Source organism: Schistocerca americana, chromosome 7 (assembly GCF_021461395.2).
Source record: "Schistocerca americana isolate TAMUIC-IGC-003095 chromosome 7, iqSchAmer2.1, whole genome shotgun sequence".
Lineage (NCBI taxonomy): Eukaryota > Metazoa > Arthropoda > Insecta > Orthoptera > Acrididae > Schistocerca > Schistocerca americana.
The window spans coordinates 424,293,692-424,314,861 of NC_060125.1; the positions used below are offsets into that span (position 1 = coordinate 424,293,692).

At 44.6% G+C, this 21,170-nt stretch overlaps 1 protein-coding gene across 1 annotated transcript in view; it reads left to right on the top strand.

Moving 5' to 3' along the window:
* LOC124622978 (bumetanide-sensitive sodium-(potassium)-chloride cotransporter-like) overlaps positions 1–21,170 on the top strand; it is a 591,187-nt gene that overhangs the window by 433,333 nt on the left and 136,684 nt on the right. The window contains exons 6-8 of the mRNA XM_047148767.1: positions 4,882–4,996; positions 5,177–5,316; positions 15,373–15,603. Of these exons, the coding sequence (XP_047004723.1) occupies positions 4,882–4,996; positions 5,177–5,316; positions 15,373–15,603 (486 nt within the window). The remainder of the gene's footprint in view (positions 1–4,881; positions 4,997–5,176; positions 5,317–15,372; positions 15,604–21,170) is intronic.

Sequence of the window (21,170 nt, forward strand, 5' to 3'; positions counted from 1 at the left end):
GGCCGAGCGGTTCTAAGAGCTTCAACCCGGAACCGCGCTGCTGCTACGGTCGTAGGTTCGAATCCTGCCTCTGGCATTGATGTGTGTGATGTCCTTAGGTTAGTTAGGTTTAAGTAGTTCTAAGGCTAGGGGACTGATGACCTCAGAGGTTAAGTCCCATAGTGCTTAGAGCCAGTTGAACCAAACCCGCCCAAAGATGTAAACAACCATGTATGAACAGCGCCTATTAGAGGGATCGGGTCCGACAGTCGATCAGTTCCAGTCATTCCACCATGAAGGAGGTACACGGGTCGTGTTATCTGTAGTTCAGCCATGCCTAGACGGTCAATACTGCGTTTCGATCGCGTCCACATTGTTACTCTGTGCCAAGAAGGCCTCTCGAGAAGACAAGTGTCCAGGCGTCTCGGAGTGAACCAAACCGATGTTGTCTGGATATGGAGGAGATACAGAGAGACAGGAACTGTCGATGACAAGCCTCGCTCAGGCCGCCCAAGGGCTACTATTGCAGTGGATGACGCTACCTACGGATTATGGCTCCGAGGAACCCAGCCACAGGACGTCGTGTTACGATTCAAACTGTGCACAATAGGCTGCATGATGCGCAACTTCACTCACGACGTCCCTGGCGAGATCCATCTTTGCAACCACGGCATCATGCAGCGCGTTACAAACGGGCCCAACAACATTCCCGAATGGACCGCTCAGGATTGACATCACGTTCTCTTCAGCGACGAGTGTCGCATATGCCTTGAATCAGACAATCGTCGGAGACGTGTTTGGAGACAACCCTACCAGGCTGAACGCCTTAGACACACTGTCCAGCGAGTGCAGCAAGGTGGTAGTTCCCTGACGTTTTGGGGTGGCATTATGTGGGGCCGACGTACGCCGCTGGTGGTCATGGAAGGCACCGTAACGACTGTACGATACGTGAATGCCATGCTCCGACCGATAGTGCAACCATATTGGGGAGGCATTCGTCTTCATGGAGGACAATTCGCGCCCCCATCGTGCACATCTTGTGAATGACTTCCTTCAGGATAACGACATCGCTCGACTAGAGTGGCCAGCATTTTCTCCAGATGTGAACCTCATCGGACATGCCTGGGATGTATTGAAAAGGACTGTTAATGGATGACGTGACCCACCAACCACTCTATGAGGAGTGGGACAATCTGGACCAACAGTGCCTTGATGAACTTGTAGATAATATGCCACGACGAACACAAGCGTGCATGAGTGCAAGAGCACGTGCTACTGGGTATTAGAGGTACCTGTGTTTATATCAATCTGGACAACCACCTCTGAAGGTCTCGCTGTATGGTGGTACAGCATGCAATGTGTGGTTTTCATGAGAAATAAAAAGGGAGGAAATGATGTTTATGTTGATCTCTATTCCAATTTTCTGTACAGATTCCGGAACTCACGGAACCGAGGTGATGCAAAACTTTTTTCGATGTATATATCGAATTGTTCGTCTGGATTTCCTCTACGCGTCTATGGCACGTTGTGAACAGCTCTCGCTTATACTCGGTGTATAAACGACCTAGTATATAACGTAGGAAAATTTATGACACTGTTCACAAAGATTCTGTTGTATACAGTGTAGTCACGATCCAAAGAAATATAATTGATTCGCCTCAATAGACAATGAACCCAGAACTTTCGGTGAGGATGCACATTTACATTCGATCTCCAGCGCAAATCTAAAATTAGCAAGCGTGAAGGACATTGACGGGGACTCCGGATATGTAGCGCTCGATAGGAGTGTGGCTCAGCCGGGGAGCGTGGGAAGATAGTCGGTGCAGGTGCGGTAACCACTGTGTCCGGATTGCACAACTGTAAACGGAACTGCCTAATAAGCAGGAGGTCCCGGGTCGAGTCCCGATCTGGCATACTGTTTCACTTGCCGCCGCTGATTCCACATGTAAGTCCCGATGCAGCTGATATCATTAATTCCTACCCTTTCGTTTCCTTCCTCCCCCTTCCTCAACCCATTTACACAATAAGGCTTGTATGATTGCTGTGGAAGATGTGTATTGTGTTTCAGTTGTTAATAAGCTTCATGCAGGAACAATAGGATCAGAACTGAACGGTACATCTAACATTTTAGGATTCTGAGTCAAAGCGTGTATCCTATCTCATTTTTTCTATTCTTCGTTGTAGAGCGATCTGGAATATTGCACCTTTCGATTTATTCTGTTTTGCACGTTTATAATTTCTAGTGTTAGTCGTTTACACCGACTTCAAAGTTACTGTTAATGTTGAAATGAGTAATTACATTTGCGTTGACCTAAAGTATATGTGAGAATTTTATAGTAACGTGACAATGTGGCGTTCCCCGCGCTGTAATTCTTTTACTTATACATTTGTCCTAAATGAAAAGTCTTACATTTAACATTGCAACTTCTATAGCACATAAGGTGTACATGATAATGATAACTGTAACAGTAGCCGGCCGCGGTGGTCTAGCGGTTCTAGGCGCTCAGTCCGGAACCGCGCGACTGCTACGGTCACAGGTTCGAATCCTGCCTCGGGCATGGATGTATGTGATGTCCTTAGGTTAGTTAGGTTTAAGTAGTTCTAAGTTCTAGGGGACTGATGATCACAGATGTTAACTCCCATAGTCCTCAGGGCCTGTAACAGTAGTAACATATATAAGTAATACAGTAATATCAGTCTTATTATGAAACACAGTTATCTTCTACCATAACGTTCCAGTCAAATGGAAATAATGAAATGTTAACAGAAACGCTTGACACCAGTGCACAAGGAATTAAATCTGGAGAAGACAGAGATCAGGAAAGCACGGATAGAATTTTGTGTTACAAATGCTGATTCACTTTGTACGGAAGTAATACGACTGGGATATGCCTAGAGGGAAGCTACGTGATAATAGGTAATGCTCTCATCTCCTCTTAAATGCTGCGTGACTTTGGATCAGACGCAGGTTGCTGGACTGTTTGTTCCAAAGTCCATTGGCTGAAATGGAGGAGAAGATAGAGAAAATTTAGTGTCTGGTTTAGTTACAGCCGACTACTGGACGTCTAAGATCTTTTTGTTACAGTTATGAGATGATGAGACGTAATTTGTATGCCAAGAGAAGGACACCAGTGACTAAGAAACCAATGGATAAAAGCATAAAGTGTGAAAATCACATCGCTTATCTGGTCGCATCCACCTTAACTGATCTCAGGAAGGATTATAGTGATAAAACAACTCAGTGCTACATATACATATCGTACGCAAGAATTCATGGTTAACTCTTGACTCGTCAAAAGTTTTCGTTATTTATGTCGTGTTGAATTACACAACAGAAGCAGGGAAACGGCGGGATAAATGAGTGGACTAGATTTTACTTCATTTGAGGTGGGTCAGTGACAGGTGATAGTCTGTCCTCTCCATCCTGGATATTTATCCAAGATTACGCCTAAATCTTTTAAAAGGTGATATTCTGTCTGTGGAGAAAAGTATCTGACATGTATTAACAGTTCTGTTTATTTCGTCTATACACAATCCTAGAACACATTTTTAATCCTGGTTGGTACGACCACACATTCGTCAACTTCAGGACCCATAGGTTTTAGGCAGCATACGTGCTGTCCACAACACACATTGCCAAAGTATGGGCGAAACAAGTCACGAATAAAAATGTATTCTATCGTTGCGTCTAAAATAAATAAAGAGAATTAACTGTGTAATATTTTTCTGTTTTTGCTCTGGTAACTCGGTACCGTCAATCAGTGTGGGATTAATGGTCTTACAAAATTATCGCTTATCAGCTTTCGTTGCGATTTAATGATCACGTGGAATATCTTAAAGTTCAGTGTAAGATCCTGATTTTGTACCCATTATGCACTCTCTTAATCATTTAAGGTAGACTTATCGGATTTTTCTGCCTCATTCTAAAAACAACTTGAGACGTTAAGCTGATGTTATGGTCCTTCCTGGGAAACTGATGGAACATTACTTTGCAGTGGCTTATTTCAAAGGTTTGGGCCTCTGAGTCCAACGGTAGCACAGAATGTGAAGTATTCCACACCTATCAGCTTCAGTGTACTCGTTCTGAGATGTAAAACAGTATTGCAGACAAGGAAAATTTCCTGTAATTTTTACATAGTTTGTTGTTGTAAAACAACATTGTTAAGAAACTAACTGTAACTTGTTCCCTTAACTTTATTACAAAACACTGCCGACGGTACAAAAGCTCAGGTATGTTAAAGTTACCGTCAGCTGGGTCTTTGCTGAGAGATACAGTGAAAGAAAATCCACGCTACGGTATCGTTTCGAGTGTATTCAAAGCAGAGGCTGAATTGACTCTTTAAGTACGAAAGCATATCATTTGCCATTATCTGATGTTTTTCTTCCAGCATGGCTAGTAGTTTTCATAATCTTTAAAAATCTTTCATTTCATATCTACACACCATGTACAGTTGCGAATGGAATCCGTTTGTAAAAATGTTTTTGGCTGCACGCCATAGTTTACAGAACATCGCTTGATTATTCATAGTTGATATTTAATTATTACCAATAAAATACTTCAGAGGTTTCTGACCACAAACTTTTGCTTATTTCGTTATCACATTTTTCACGAGTAACGAATTACTTACTCTTGTCGCGGACACCGTGGAAAATATCTTTCTGTTGGACAATTCTCTGACGCTTGTATCCTGGAGTTCCTATTTCTATCTCCTTGAACATTTTTATCATTAGTAGTTTCATTCTATGTGTATTTTTTAACTGGGTACGTACAAGTGACTAAGAAAGTGTCAGGTTGAAATTTAGTAACATCAGTTTGGATGAAAGAAAATAAACTATTTTAGTATCTTGCTATGTTTCACAATCTTCAGCAATTGGAGATTCTAATGAAATCGTTGTTTCCAGACGCAGATGATACTTCTATTTGTTCTGATTGCTGCGCAAATAGACTTTATAGCAGGAAGTATAATCGGACCAAAGAGCGCCGAGGAAAGGTCTAGAGGATTTGTGGGCTACAATAGTAAGTGGTTGAGTAAACGTATCAGTTCATTCTTACAACATTCTAGTATTTGATGTATTTATTCTTCAGATTACATTCAAAATTTATTTTAGTGGCATTTATTGCCGTAAATGATGTGATTAGCACGTCTGACAATGCAGTATTCCATCCATGCCACGAGTCGGCTGTTTTGTGTTTCAGTGGAGACTTTCAAAGAAAACTTGTGGAACGACTATCGTTACTATGAGGGAGTCCATCACAACTTCTTCTCCGTCTTCTCTGTCTTCTTCCCGGCCGTCACTGGAATTGTGGCTGGAGCCAATCTGTCGGGGGACCTCAAAGTAAGTATGTGTAAAAATGGTGCTTAGAGTAGAATAGCGTCCTCGAACTGTCCTTACGTTCTAGAGATGTTCATCTTTTATCTGAAAATACCGGAAATGAAGGTATGCTTCAGGTAATCCTTAGAGAAACGATACTCATATGAAAATATTTCGAATACTATTTGAGGGCGTTTTGTCATTGTGAGTATGATATTTTCTTCAAGTTTATTTAATATGCTACCTGAGCACGCCTGTAATGTGACTAGTTCCTTCAATACAAACAATACATGTTTGGTATCATATTTAGGGGATGACAAGTGATTAAGAACATATAAACTTCCATAAGGTATGCTAAATACTGATGTTGCCTGTTTCTTTATTTACTAGTTTTATATGGACATTCACTTTTACATTCAGCTATTTGTTGACACAGGCAGAAGCAAGAAAAATTCAAATAAGTGATATTCTAAATGCAGTAGAGAAAGCTACATTGAGGAATGTATTCAGTACAATGCAGCGTATGTGTGAGATTTGAAAAAGAGCGATCATCTATCCTGCTTACACAAATATTAACGTTAAGACTATGTTGGCATATAGAGTGCTTCTAATTAAATTTTCGCTACTTGAGTCAGTGTGGACGGAAAATATTTACCGTATGGTTACCCAACTTCATAGGAATGGTGCTCAAACTGTGCACTGTGGGATTTGCGTTGTTAGTAGTGTTAGTGACATCGCCGGCCGGTGTGGCCGTGCGGTTCTAGACGCTTCAGTCTGGAACCGCGTGACCGCTACGGTCGCAGGTTCGAATCCTGCCTCGGGCATGGATGTGTGTGACGTCCTTAGGTTAGTTAGGTTTAAGTAGTTCTAAGTTCTAGGCGCCAGATGACCACAGATGTTAAGTCCCATAGCGCTCAGAGCCATTTAGTGACATCGCGTCGACGGCGAGTGTTCACCAGAGATAAGGGTATCGTCAGGAGTGTCTCAGGGAAGGGTGATAGGACCACTGTTGTTCTCTACATTCACAAATGACCAACGGACATACTGATCAGCAGTCTACGGATATCTGCTGATGATGTTGCAGTGGGGACTGTAGAATTATACAAAATGACTTGGACAAAGTTTCTAGCTGTTGCGATGAATGGCAGCTCGCTCTATACATAGAAAAAGGTAAGTTAATGAGGATGAGTAGGGAAAGAATCCTGTAACATTCGAATACAGCATTACTAGGGAGCACCCTGAACATTCATTTCGATTAAATATCTAGACTTATCGTTGCAAAGCGATATCAAATGGAATGAGTAGGTTAGGTTGGTAGTAACGAAGGCGAATGCTCGTCTTCGTTTTATAGGGAGAACTTTGGGAAAGTGTACTAATCCACACAGGAAACGGCGTATAAAACGCTGGTCCGACCCATTCTTGAGTACCAGGTCAGATTAAAGGAACGAATGGAAGCAATTCAGCTGTTAGATTTGTTACTGGCAGGTCAGATCAACAAGCACGTGTTACGGGGATGCATTATGAACTCAATTTCCCTGGAGGGAAGACAATGCACTTTCCACAAATTTGGCCAAATTTAGATACACTATATTTGATGCCGATTGCAGAACGATGCTACTGCACCAACGTACATTTCGCACAAGGACCGTGAAGATAACATGCGTGAAATTGGGGATCATACAGAGGCTTTCAGGCAATCGTGTTTGCGAGTGGAACAGGAGAGGAAATAAGTAGCAGCAGCACAGGGTACCCTCCGCCATGCACTGTACGGTGGTTTGCGGGATATGCAGATCTAGATGTAGACTTGCCGTTCGGCGTCGGTACTGGTACGGCGACGTATAGTTGAAAAACAAGCACAAAAAACAACAAGAAACACAAGTGTTACAGTCGCAGACAGTCAACATCGATCTGGGCAATACGAGCGGGACCGTTGCTCGTAATGCTGTTTTATCTCAACGCCAGCAACAGTGCTACTGCTCATCGCGAATGTCGACGCATTAAAGGAATACGGAGAGGTCCTCTTTCCGCACCGGTGTGGATGAATATGATTCGGAAGTTCGAATTAACTGGCGATTTGGGAATGACTCCTGGGAGAGGCCGACGGCCAATTGTGCCGCAAATTATTGACGGAATTGTTGTTGCCACGGCTGAGGACGTTGGACGCAATGTGCGAGCTTCATGTAGCGGACGACCTGTGTTACGACAACTGAATATTCCATGATCTTCTGTCCGAAAACAACTGTGAAATGGCATCCATATAAAATCCACATTGCTCACCACCTTTTGGCACGTGACACAGATATTTGAGCAGATTTTGCTCTTTATCTTGGTGGGATTGAAGTTGATAACCTGTGGCCTTTGTGCATTTTGTGGAGTGATGAAGCACACTTTACGCTCACTGGAGCCGTCAGCACACAATTGTCGCATTTGAGAATCGTCACGAACGTTCATGAAATTCCGCTGCGTAGTGAACGCATCGCAATATGATTTGACTGCACGGTACAGTTCATGATTGGACCATTTTTCCTTGAGGAACTTAAAGACCGATGACATGCAGCGTGAACGCACACGTTACTGTAATCTACTTCGCCAACATGTGATCCCTACTCAAGAGGAGAGAAGTGCTTTGGGCTCAACTGTCATGATGCGCGATGAAGCTCCACCTCTGTTCCAGAGGTTACTCGGTTACTCAGTAAAATATTCGGAGGGAACGGAATCATTAGCGAATCGTTCCAAACTGCGTGGCCATCAAGATCAACAGATTTGAACCAGAGTGAATTATGGCTTTTGGGTTACCTGAATGTCAAGATTTATCAACTGGACACTAACACAGTTTGGAGTTTGCTACGTTTTTGCTACACAGCATGGCACCGCAGTCTTCACACCGCGCAGCTACAGGGAAAGTTCTTCAAAATAAGGCACATACTTTTATATGCAATGCCATTAAGTTTTTGTCGAAACAGGCAAACAAAGAAGCAATAATCTCATTCAAAACTGTTCTTGAGACGGCCGGCCGGAATGGCCGAGCGGTTCTAGGCGCTTCAGTCTGGAACCGCGCGACCGCTACGGTCGCAAGTTCGAATCCTGCCTCGGGCATGGATGTGTGTGATGTCCTTAGGTTGGTTAGGTTTAAGTAGTTCTAAGTTCTAGGGGACTGATGATCTCAGATGTTAAGTCCCATAGTGCTCAGAGCCATTTGAACCATTTTGTTCTTGAGACGGTTACAGGGAGAGTTATCTTTTCCAATCTCTCTCAGGAAAGAGAACATTGAGTGAGAGTGGAAAACATACCTACAGTTTCGTCCCAGGGCTTACTGCTTCAGGAAAGATGCGGAAGAAGGAAAAGAAAATTTTATTTGTGGGTGATATTGCTGAACAGGTTATGGGGGACTGACAAATAATTTTCATGTGACATACGTTCTTTAGTTTGCATCGTCAGTATCATAGTAAATGTCATGCTACGTTTTTACCCGCCTTTTTGTGTTATGAGATTTCCTTCCAGCTGTGTGTGTGGTCGATTTTGTTTTGCTTTGAGATCTTTTCTTTATATGATTATTTCTTTTTGGGTACTGTCCGCCCCGGGTAACTGAGTAGTCAGCGTGACGGATTGTCAATCCTCTGGGCCCGGGTTCGATTCGATTCCCGGCTGGGTCGGGGAATTTTCTCCGCCCGAGGACTGGGTGTTATGCTGTCCTCATCATCATCCTATCATCCTCATCGACTGCAGGTCGCCGAAGTGGCGTCAATTTGAAAGACGAACACCCAGCGAACGGCCTGCCCGACGGGGGCCCTAGCCGTACGATTAAATAAACTTTTGGGTACTCTAGCGGGAATCTATCGACTTTGAACATCTATACAGGGCGTAACAAAAAAGGCAGGACCAGATTGTCAGGGAACATTCATCACACACATAGGGAGAAAATATGTTATATGGACGTGGGTCCAGAAGCAGTTCATTTCCGTACTAGTGCTCAGTTTCTACAACTCTTCCATATATTAACCATCTACTATGAAACAAAACCTGATCCATGAACAGTACATGAACTAAAGTGAGGGTTGACACATTGCTGAAGGAACCATTCGCAGACGTCGTACCCATGCAGGATAATCAACAGCTGGTAGTGCCTACCTCACATAGCATTCTCCAGACAGTCATGTGGTCAACATTATGTACTTGTTACAACTAACAGTCTTACGCTGACACTTACGGCTGTAATCAACTGCACAAAGAAGTTCCTCTTCCAGTTGATGTGTCCTCGTGCTTCTACCCCCCCCCCCCCCCCCCACCAACCGGGTCCCACGCTCTCCCCTAGTCGCGAGTAGTAGACGTAAGCGTCCCATGCACCCTAAGACGGCGATCAATTTCTTCATACGTCCTCCCGTCAGGGCACCATCCTTCTGGTGATCTCTTCCAATACAAACGTTGAGCGCCACGGCAATTTCCATCTGCTAATCCGTAGAGCAGAAGGGTATCTGCCAACTCCTCATTTGACTACACTTCCATTGCACTACACTGGAAACTAAATTCGTGAGGAGAACTAAACTGTTAATCCCACAAGCATCATCCTAGCAGAGCAATGATATCGTCGCTTGTCAACACAAGCAATGAAGTGAGTCACATGTCAACATTACCCTCGTTCAGATGCGACAACAAACGCTGTCGGTGAACTTAAAAATTACCTTACTGTACACTCCAACCAAACGTAATCAAGAGGGTATTTTGATTATTTCAAGTAATGCTGGCACATTGTTTCTGTGTACACTCCTGGAAATTGAAATAAGAACACCGTGAATTCATTGTCCCAGGAAGGGGAAACTTTATTGACACATTCCTGGGGTCAGATACATCACATGATCACACTGACAGAACTACAGGCACATAGACACAGGCAACAGAGCATGCACAATGTCGGCACTAGTACACAGTATATCCACCTTTCGCAGCAATGCAGGTTGCTATTCTCCCATGGAGACGATCGTAGAGATGCTGGATGTAGTCCTGTGGAACGGCTTGCCATGCCATTTCCACCTGGCGCCTCAGTTGGACCAGCGTTCGTGCTGGACGTGCAGACCGCGTGAGACGACGCTTCATCCAGTCCCAAACATGCTCAATGGGGGACAGATCCGGAGATCTTGCTGGCCAGGGTAGTTGACTTACACCTTCTAGAGCACGTTGGGTGGCACGGGATACATGCGGACGTGCATTGTCCTGTTGGAACAGCAAGTTCCCTTGCCAGTCTAGGAATGGTAGAACGATGGGTTCGATGACGGTTTGGATGTACCGTGCAATATTCAGTGTCCCCTCGACGATCACCTGTGGTGTACGGCCAGTGTAGGAGATCGCTCCCCACACCATGATGCCGGGTGTTGGCCCTGTGTGCCTCGGTCGTATGCAGTCCTGATTGTGGCGCTCACCTGCACGGCGCCAAACACGCATACGACCGTCATTGGCACCAAGGCAGAAGCGACTCTCATCGCTGAAGACGACACGTCTCCATTCGTCCCTCCATTCACGCCTGTCGCGACACCACTGGAGGCGGGCTGCACGATGTTGGGGCGTGAGCGGAAGACGGCCTAACGGTGTGCGGGACCGTAGCCCAGCTTCATGGAGACGGTTGCGAATGGTCCTCGCCGATACCCCAGGAGCAACAGTGTCCCTAATTTGCTGGGAAGTGGCGGTGCGGTCCCCTACGGCACTGCGTAGGATCCTACGGTCTTGGCGTGCATCCGTGCGTCGCTGCGGTCCGGTCCCAGGTCGACGGGCACGTGCACCTTCCGCCGACCACTGGCGACAACATCGATGTACTGTGGAGACCTCACGCCCCACGTGTTGAGCAATTCGGCGGTACGTCCACCCGGCCTCCCGCATGCCCACTATACGCCCTCGCTCAAAGTCCGTCAACTGCACATACGGTTCACGTCCACGCTGTCGCGGCATGCTACCAGTGTTAAAGACTGCGATGGAGCTCCGTATGCCACGGCAAACTGGCTGACACTGACGGCGGCGGTGCACAAATGCTGCGCAGCTAGCGCCATTCGACGGCCAACACCGCGGTTCCTGGTGTGTCCGCTGTGCCGTGCGTGTGATCATTGCTTGTACAGCCCTCTCGCAGTGTCCGGAGCAAGTATGGTGGGTCTGACACACCGGTGTCAATGTGTTTTTTTTCCATTTCCAGGAGTGTATTTCCGATGATTAATCTCATTATGAAGAGAAGTAGAAAATGAGCTCTAACATGGAAATAAAGTGTTTCCACGGCCATCATCACAGAACACATTTATTCCTCTTGTGTGAGGAATGTTTCCTGGAACTTTGACCATACCTTTTTGTCACGTCCTGATTTGTCCTATTACTGTACGTACTGACAGAACCTAATCAGTTACTGCAGTCGTTTGCAGACTAGCTAGCTGTAGCTTACAAATTAACATTTGCGCATAAGTTACAGGTGTCGAACCACAACTCCCCTACCGCAGGATGGTCGTTCGCAGTGAACCTCACACCACTTCAATTGTTCTCTCCTCTACTGCATCACCAGCACAGTTATGGGCCAAGTTATTTTGTGTGGATGCTATAAGAGAAATAGCCGTAAAATGGAAGTTATTTCTATTAATAAATGCTGCTGAGAACAACATGTTGAGGCATGTGGTATGCCGGGAAAATGCGTAATGGTCGATTTATAAACATTATAGGTTACAGTTTTCTCTAGGAAATAAATTTCCACCTCTGAAACAAATAAAGCAGATACTAATTTAAAGCAATTATAAGATCGAAGAGATTATTAACCCTGCAAACTGCTTGAAGAATACGATGTTTATTGATAATTAGTTTCGCTTAGGGTACTGTTCTCAAGCCAACTTAACAAGGAATGGTACAAAAAAATGGCAATCATTATTATACAGTGTGTGGATAAATATAGTTCAAATGGTTCAAATGGCTCTGAGCACTATGGGACTCAACAGCTTAGGTCATACGTCCCCTAGAACTTAGAACTACTTAAACCTAACTAACCTAAGGACATCACACACACCCATGCCCGAGGCAGGATTCGAACCTGCGACCGTAGCGGTCCCGCGGTTCCGGACTGCAGCGCCAGAACCGCATGGCCACCGCGGCCGGCCTATATATAGTATTTAGATAATAGAACACATGTATCACCATATATAACTGTGTTAAAAATGTGACAAGTTTCATATTTCTCGGTTAAAACAACAAACGTGGATGTTTCATTCTTAAATATGAAATTTTTATATCAAGCAATGACGAAAGAATCCATTAACAAAACCTTTCTACATGAAGTATTGTTATATTGTTGTATCTAGGCAGACAGTCATAACATAGTCTGAACTATTGCAAAATTGAGAAACAGGTGAAAAAGTTAGTGTACAAACTGCTAGTGCACATTTACAAAGAAACAGAAAAATTGCTACCTGTACACGTAACTTGCCAACCCTGTTCTCCTAATGTACGTCTATAACTCGTGAGAGTAAGAGGAGCTAGGCCTGCACTGAAAGACTTAACGAATGGTATCTCTATGCATAATAGTTAGAGGGATATAGAGGACTATTTAGGGGCCAAAGACAGTATAACTGTTGATTCCTCTGTCAAAGAAATGTGCATAAATATACACTCCTGGAAATTGAAATAAGAACACCGTGAATTCATTGTCCCAGGAAGGGGAAACTTTATTGACACATTCCTGGGGTCAGATACATCACATGATCACACTGACAGAACCACAGGCACATAGACACAGGCAACAGAGCATGCACAATGTCGGCACTAGTACAGTGTATATCCACCTTTCGCAGCAATGCAGGCTGCTATTCTCCCATGGAGACGATCGTAGAGATGCTGGATGTAGTCCTGTGGAACGGCTTGCCATGCCATTTCCACCTGGCGCCTCAGTTGGACCAGCGTTCGTGCTGGACGTGCAGACCGCGTGAGACGACGCTTCATCCAGTCCCAAACATGCTCAATGGGGGACAGATCCGGAGATCTTGCTGGCCAGGGTAGTTGACTTACACCTTCTAGAGCACGTTGGGTGGCACGGGATACATGCGGACGGGCATTGTCCTGTTGGAACAGCAAGTTCCCTTGCCGGTCTAGGAATGGTAGAACGATGGGTTCGATGACGGTTTGGATGTACCGTGCACTATTCAGTGTCCCCTCGATGATCACCAGTGGTGTACGGCCAGTGTAGGAGATCGCTCCCCACACCATGATGCCGGGTGTTGGCCCTGTGTGCCTCGGTCGTATGCAGTCCTGATTGTGGCGCTCACCTGCACGGCGCCAAACACGCATACGGCCGCCATTGGCACCAAGGCAGAAGCGACTCTCATCGCTGAAGACGACACGTCTCCATTCGTCCCTCCATTCACGCCTGTCGCGACACCACTGGAGGCGGGCTGCACGATGTTGGGGCGTGAGCGGAAGACGGCCTAACGGCGTGCGGGACCGTAGCCCAGCTTCATGGAGACGGTTGCGAATGGTCCTCGCCGATACCCCAGGAGCAACAGTGTCCCTAATTTGCTGGGAAGTGGCGGTGCGGTCCCCTACGGCACTGCGTAGGATCCTACGGTCTTGGCGTGCATCCGTGCGTCGCTGCGGTCCGGTCCCAGGTCGACGGGCACGTGCACCTTCCGCCGACCACTGGCGACAACATCGATGTACTGTGGAGACCTCACGCCCCACGTGTTGAGCAATTCGGCGGTACGTCCACCCGGCCTCCCGCATGCCCACTATACGCCCTCGCTCAAAGTCCGTCAACTGCACATACGGTTCACGTCCACGCTGTCGCGGCATGCTACCAGTGTTAAAGACTGCGATGGAGCTCCGTATGCCACGGCAAACTGGCTGACACTGACGGCGGCGGTGCACAAATGCTGCGCAGCTAGCGCCATTCGACGGCCAACACCACGGTTCCTGGTGTGTCCGCTGTGCCGTGCGTGTGATCATTGCTTGTACAGCCCTCTCGCAGTGTCCGGAGCAAGTATGGTGGGTCTGACACACCGGTGTCAATGTGTTCTTTTTTCCATTTCCAGGAGTGTACATTCATAACGTTCACTATGATGAACATACATCACCCTCTTTGATCAAAAGTTACAATGTCTTCGGATCTTTCAATAAACGTTGTGTATATGAAGTAGCTTAACTGTAGCTCTACAGTGGATCATTATTTTGAATATATTTAAAGTTTGCAACGCTGTTACATTATATGCCAAAAAACTCGTACTTCTCGTAAAATAAACTGAGTGGAAACAAGTACTATTTAACACGTAATTTGCTTTAAGTTTCAATGTATCCCTCCCCCTCCCCCCCCCCCCTCCCACACACACACACACACACACACACACACACACACACACACACACACACACACACTTTTAAAAGACGGTAGCAGTTTCATAGCTAATGCTTTGTTCATGAAAAAATTATTAAACAATCACCGAGTTTTAAATTGGCTCTCGGTGCATGATGTTCAGTTGACCTAGTAATAGATAACATGACATCCCAGAATCAGTTGTTGACAAAAATAGTTCTTAATGCTAGCAGGACATTAGTTTAGAATAAATTCTGTCTCATATTTACTGCAATCAACGTATTTTAAGTGATAGTTTCATGTTTATGACCACCTTTGAAGTGCTATTCAAAATAATTGAGAGCTATGTGCAAAATATTGCACCGTCAGGACCGAAATTGTGCGCGTTTATAAGTTCAAATGATTATTTACGTACGCTGAACAGTGATTATGCATTAGACTATCATCCATCAAGAACTCAGAGAAAGCGCCAAGACTAACTGAATCTTGACTGCGACTCTTCGCAAATACAAATTAATGACACTGTCATTTCAACTCAAGAACGAATACCACGACGTCACAAATGGTGTACAAAAGGCAGAATGTCAGCCTACAATTCTGAACAACGGTCATTCTTGTCATGTTTGCAAATTATTCAGAGGTAGAGGATCAGCATTTAATAATTATAGGGTGTATATCCAAATGCACGTAAAGTTTATTAGAACCCAATGGGTGTTATGGAACACCGCATTCTTCTTGTTTGTTTCCTTTTAATCTCATTTCAGGACCCAAGCAGCTCTATACCACTGGGGACTCTGTTGGCGATCGTCGTCACATTCCTGTCGTACGTTGGCTACGCTTTCATGGTGGGCGCCTGCGTACTGAGAGATGCTACTGGCAACGAAACCATGTACCCCATGAACGTATTTGACAACGCAAGCAGTGTAGATCCATTATCACTCATCAATTACTGCGCCAACTCAACGTGCAAATTTGGACTTCAGAACGATAATCAGGTGAGATGGATGGATGGAATTTTTCTTCTTCAGGGCCAGCAGAATTATACGGGGTGTACATAAACACCGGGAACACTTTCAATTCTTTATTGCACAAGAACGAAACATTGTACAGATATCATACATATGCCATTTTGAAGAGAAACTCTGAAAGTTTTTTTCATGTGTACCGCCACAGCGTAGTTTGGTAATTTGCTGATAGTCAGCGCTAGTCGCAAACATGGCGAGTTCAGGTGCGGAGGGAGCTTTCTGTGTGTTGGAGTTTCATGAAGTGGCCTCCCCGATTACCATATCTCACTCCGTGTGACTTTTTTCTGTGGGGACACATTAAAGATCTGGTGTATGCGCCAGCTTTACCACCTGATGTAGCAGAACTCCGGGAGAGAATACGGGAAGCGACTGCCAGTCGACGATGCCATGCTGGGACAGGTATGACAAGAATTCGATTACCGTATTGATGTCTGCCAGGTCACCCATGGTTCGCACATCGAATGTTTGTAAAAACAGAGTTTCTCTTCAAAATGCAATATGTATGTCATCTGTACAACGTTTAGTTCCTGTGCAGTAAATAATTGAAAGTGTTCCCGGACTTTATCTAAGCCCTGTATATGTCTGATAACAACATGATTGTTAGAATAGATGTACCAAAATAGCTGCTTATAGTAACAAATCTTTATTTGCGACAGACTGTCTCAGCATTTACCGCTATTTTCAAGTACCTCTAGACTGATGTGACGTCCTTATTACGTCGTTAGTGAACTCTCTTATAACTGTCACTGTTTTAATAAGATGGTATGTTATGTAATATAATGAAAACAAAATATGAATTACGGTGTATCAGTAGTTTGAGAATTCCATTCCTGCGCGCTATATATTTACAAAGATCTTTACAAACATACAGGGTCGTAAGAGTGGAACTGTCAAACTACTGACACACCGATTTTTTAACGCTTTATTTTCAATATATTACGTCATTTACCACCTTATATAAAAAACTGAGTATTATAAGACAGTTCACTAACGACGTAATATGGAGGTCACATCAGTTTAGACGTACTTGACAATGACGATAAATACCGAAACAGTCTGCCGTAAGCAGCTATTTTAGTGCATCTGTTCTAATAAGGTGAGACGGAGCTTTGCGCTCGACAATTTTCAACAGTTATTGTTTTTACGCTGGAATTTTCTGCGTCATTAAGACACTGTAACTATTTTACTGAAATATTATGGAAGATTAAATCTACCTCTCTCAGCGAGAGACACTGAGTTGTGCTTTTCTTATTAAACACCAGGTAAACAAAATTTTTATGATGTAACATTGCCACAAACATTCCTGTTTCAATCAACTCTTTCGTGATCTATTTACCACCTTCATAATCCCATAGTATGTTGTGTACACATTTTCTATAGTGGATATTGTTTGAAATGTAATAAGAAAAAGAACTACATTCAGTCATAAAATTTAAAAATGTTTTTATTTGTATTCTAATTTTTTTAGCATGATATACAGGGTGTTACAAAAAGGTACGGCCAAACTTTCAGGAAACATTCCTCACTCACAAAGAAAGAAAATATGTTATGTGGACATGTGTCCGGAAACGCTTACTTTCCATGTTAGAGCTCATTTCATTACTTCTCTTCAAATCACATTAATTATGGAATGGAAACACACAGCAACAGAACGTACCAGCGTGACTTAAAACACTTTGTTACAGGAAATGTTAAAAATGTCCTCCGTTAGCGAGGATACATGCATCCACCATCCGTCGCATGGAATCCCTGATGCGCTGATGCAGCCCTGGAGAATGGCGTATTGTATTACAGCCGTCCACAATACGAGCACGAAGAGTCTCTACATTTGGTACCGGGGTTGCGTAGACAAGAGCTTTCAAATGCCCCCATAAATGAAAGTCAAGAGGGTTGAGGTGAGGAGAGCGTGGAGGCCATGGAATTGGTCCGCCTCTACCAATCCATCGGTCACTGAATCTGTTGTTGAGAAGCGTACGAACACTTCGACTGAAATGTGCAGGAGCTCCATCGTGCATGAACCACATGTTGTGTCGTACTTGTAAAGGCACATGTTCTAGCAGCACAGGTAGAGTATCCCGTATGAAATCATGATAACGTGCTCCATTGAGCGTAGGTGGAAGAACATGGGGTCCAATCAAGACATCACCAACAATGCCTGCCCAAACGTTCACAGAAAATCTGTGTTGATGACGTGATTGCACAAGTCAACATTACCTTCCTTCAATTGGGCCAACTGGCGGTGAATCGAGGAAGTACAGTACATACTGACGAAACTAAAATGAGCTCTAACATGGAAATTAAGCGTTTCCGGATATATGTCCACATAACATCTTTTCTTTATTAGTGTGTGAGGAATGATTCCTGAAAGTTTGGCCGTACCTTTTTTGTAACACCCTTTATTTTGAGCTCTGGTGGCCCCTGCCTCGCCATGTGTTTAACTTCATTATTCCGTTAACATTTGTATGTAGGAGTTCTTGCTGGTCTGGTTCTCTTCGACAGTTACACATATGTGAAGAACGGATAATCTACATTTTGCAGCACAGATATTGCACATTTCGCTGGTTTCCTTACACATACTTGGCGTAGTCATAAAGTTTTAACTATCACCTCGAAAAAATAAAGGTCGTCTTTTTTTTTCCCAGTGTGGGCTGTAATTATCGCACAGCAGCGAAATATCGTAGATATGTTAATGCGGAATCGATTTACGCAGGAAAACAAGTTGTGGCCACTAGTTGCAAGTCTGACGCTGTACACTATTTGTGTAATGGTATGACATCCACCCTATCATTTGAGAAACTATGAAGTGAGTGAACAGTATGGGTATCGAGAAAAGAGACTGTGCGCTATTTGTGAAACTGTTTTAAGTGAACGGCAACAATTACAATGCTGCATTGAGATAGTATCGCCGACAGAAAGGTCTTAGGAGTGCCCCGATGTCATTAAATAGTTTAATGAAGAAGAAAATGAAATTCGAAAACACGGGTGAACATGGCGTGGCACCTGGTAGAGGCAGTCGTCCTGTCCCGGTAGAAGTTATTGACGAGGATGCTGTTGCTATTAACTGACCATGCAGCACGTGCCCCGTGTAGTGCTAGTACTCAAGCAATGTCACAAGAATAATACATCCCACAATCAGCAGTAAGGCAAGTTTTGCGGTCTATTTTACACTGGTATCCGTACAAGATGCAGACTGCGCAGCAGCTGAAACCTCATGATCAGTAGCAATGTTCTGAATGCATTCTTCTGTTTCTGGTACTGGTACGGATCGAAGTTGATGACTTGTCGCCGGGGAATATTATATGGAAGGACGATGCATATATTACACCGCAGAGTACAGTGAATAGACGTAACTGTTAAACTGCGATTTCTGTACGAATAACCATTGCACTCGCCGATGTGACTGTGTGGTGTGGATTCACAAGCATCTTTATTCTTGGCCCGTTCTTCTTTGAAGAGAATACAACATGAGGGCTAGTCAGGTGTACGTGACATCTTCACTTCATCTCTGTGAAGAAGCAGCTACCGCAAGAGAAGCTGGAGCCCAGGAAGACTGGCGTGTCACAATCCAGTGGAAAAAGTAAAATTCAGTCGAGAATGAGTATTCAACATCTGCCACGACATTTTGCTCCTAACAAAGGTTGCTTCTCGCTTGATTCCCCATTCAAGAATCTCGTCAAACCGAGGCAGCACCGTAAATGTGCAACTGTGACAGGCAAATGTAGAAGGCTTCCTTGAGGCCTAGTCGCCATAGACGAGAGCTAGGTGTATTACTATGGTCACAAAACAAAGGAGAAAAGCTAGTGGTGTGAACATATGGATTCATCTATGGATAAGACCCAGTCACCATCGGGAAAGGCAACGCTGACTGTTTTTGAGACAGCCATTGTGTGATCATGACAGATCGTGCTCGTAGCGGGCAATTTCTCACAGTACAGTCATCTCCTGACGTGGTTACGGGAGTCTGTCACGATGAAGCTAAGCGTCATGGTGAGCTGTCCATGACAATGTTTTTCCTCGACGACAACGACCCAGCTCATGCTGCACAGGATACAGCCGTACATGTTGCTTCTTTTGGGCTATCAAATTTTGCCTCCCTCTCACCCCCCCCCCCCTCCCCCTCCATCACCCATATCTTTCTCACAAGGCACCCAGCTACTTCTTTCTTCTTCCTTGAGTGAGGAATCTAATGTGTGAAAGGCGTTTCCAGAATGATGATTTTCAAGGGGAGGGGGGGGGGGGGGGGGGGAGGTTTCCTGAACGCTGAAAATGAAGAGTTCTACGACCTGTCTCCACCAAGCCACCAATTGTTGGGAAACAGGTGTCGCTGTGAAGGGTGAATATGTGGAGGGTGACTATTGCTAGGTCTCATGCTCACAGCTTCATTTTTCCAAGTGATAATTATAAGTTTATGAGTAGCCTTCGCATTAACATTCTGAAGACCTGTGTACGATACAAGAATACGATCCACAAGTGTTCAAAATGATAATATACAGGGTGATTTTTTCCATTGTGTACAAAATGCATGGTTTCCATGCTAGAGACCATTTACTCAGTCATAAATTGTTACAGAGACTGTGGTTAAATATGCGCTGTACCAGGCAGCCGAAGTTACGGTATGTGTTGAAAATGGTTTCCATATGCCTCAAAGCATACATGTACGCCCTGTAGTATGTTCTGTCTCACACGTTCACGTCGGTCAGGCTGCCTCCGAACAGTGTCAAAGGCAGCATGAGTACGCTGCACATCTGAAATAGGCTCTGCATACATGATACTTTTGAGATGGTTCCATAACCAGAAATCACACGCGTTGAGATCCGGTCAACGAACAGGCCATGCAACTGGACTTCCTCGTCCAATCCATCGACCAGGGAGAACACGATTGAGATGCGTCCGGATGTTAACGGCTACCATCATGTAGCAGCCACATAACCCATAGAATGATCAAGGCATTTCTTCCAGCAAGGGAGGCAGAGTCAGCCGCGAGAAACGCCGATATTTCCGGCCTGTTAGGCGACGTGGAAGGAAGACTGGTCACAAAATACTGTCACCAGTTATCCCAGCCCACACACTCCGGTTGCATCAATGCTGATCATTCGTTGTCACCGTTCCATGAGGGTTCTGCCAACTATCCTACAGATGACTGTGATAAAAGTTGAACATACCGCTCCCCCTAAAGGTGGCCTCATCTGTGAATGGATGACACAAATCCTGAAATCGTGCTTGCCTGGTGAACAAACTAGTGAGAAAACTGCTTCCGATGTGGAAAATCTGTCGCTAGTAAGCCCTTCACATCCATATGATAAGGGTACCAACAATTGTCATGAAGAATGCTCCACATGGTCATCTGGCTAACCCTGTACTGGCGGGCCAACTGCCTGGTACTGACACGGCGGTCGCCTTCCACAGCGTTAACCATATTTTCCTGTAAGTCTGGTGTCCGAACATTTCGGTTACATCGTTCATGATTTCCTGCTTCCTGAAACGACCCTGTCTCAGACAACGGCGAAACACTATTGCAAAATTCTGAATGCTATGGT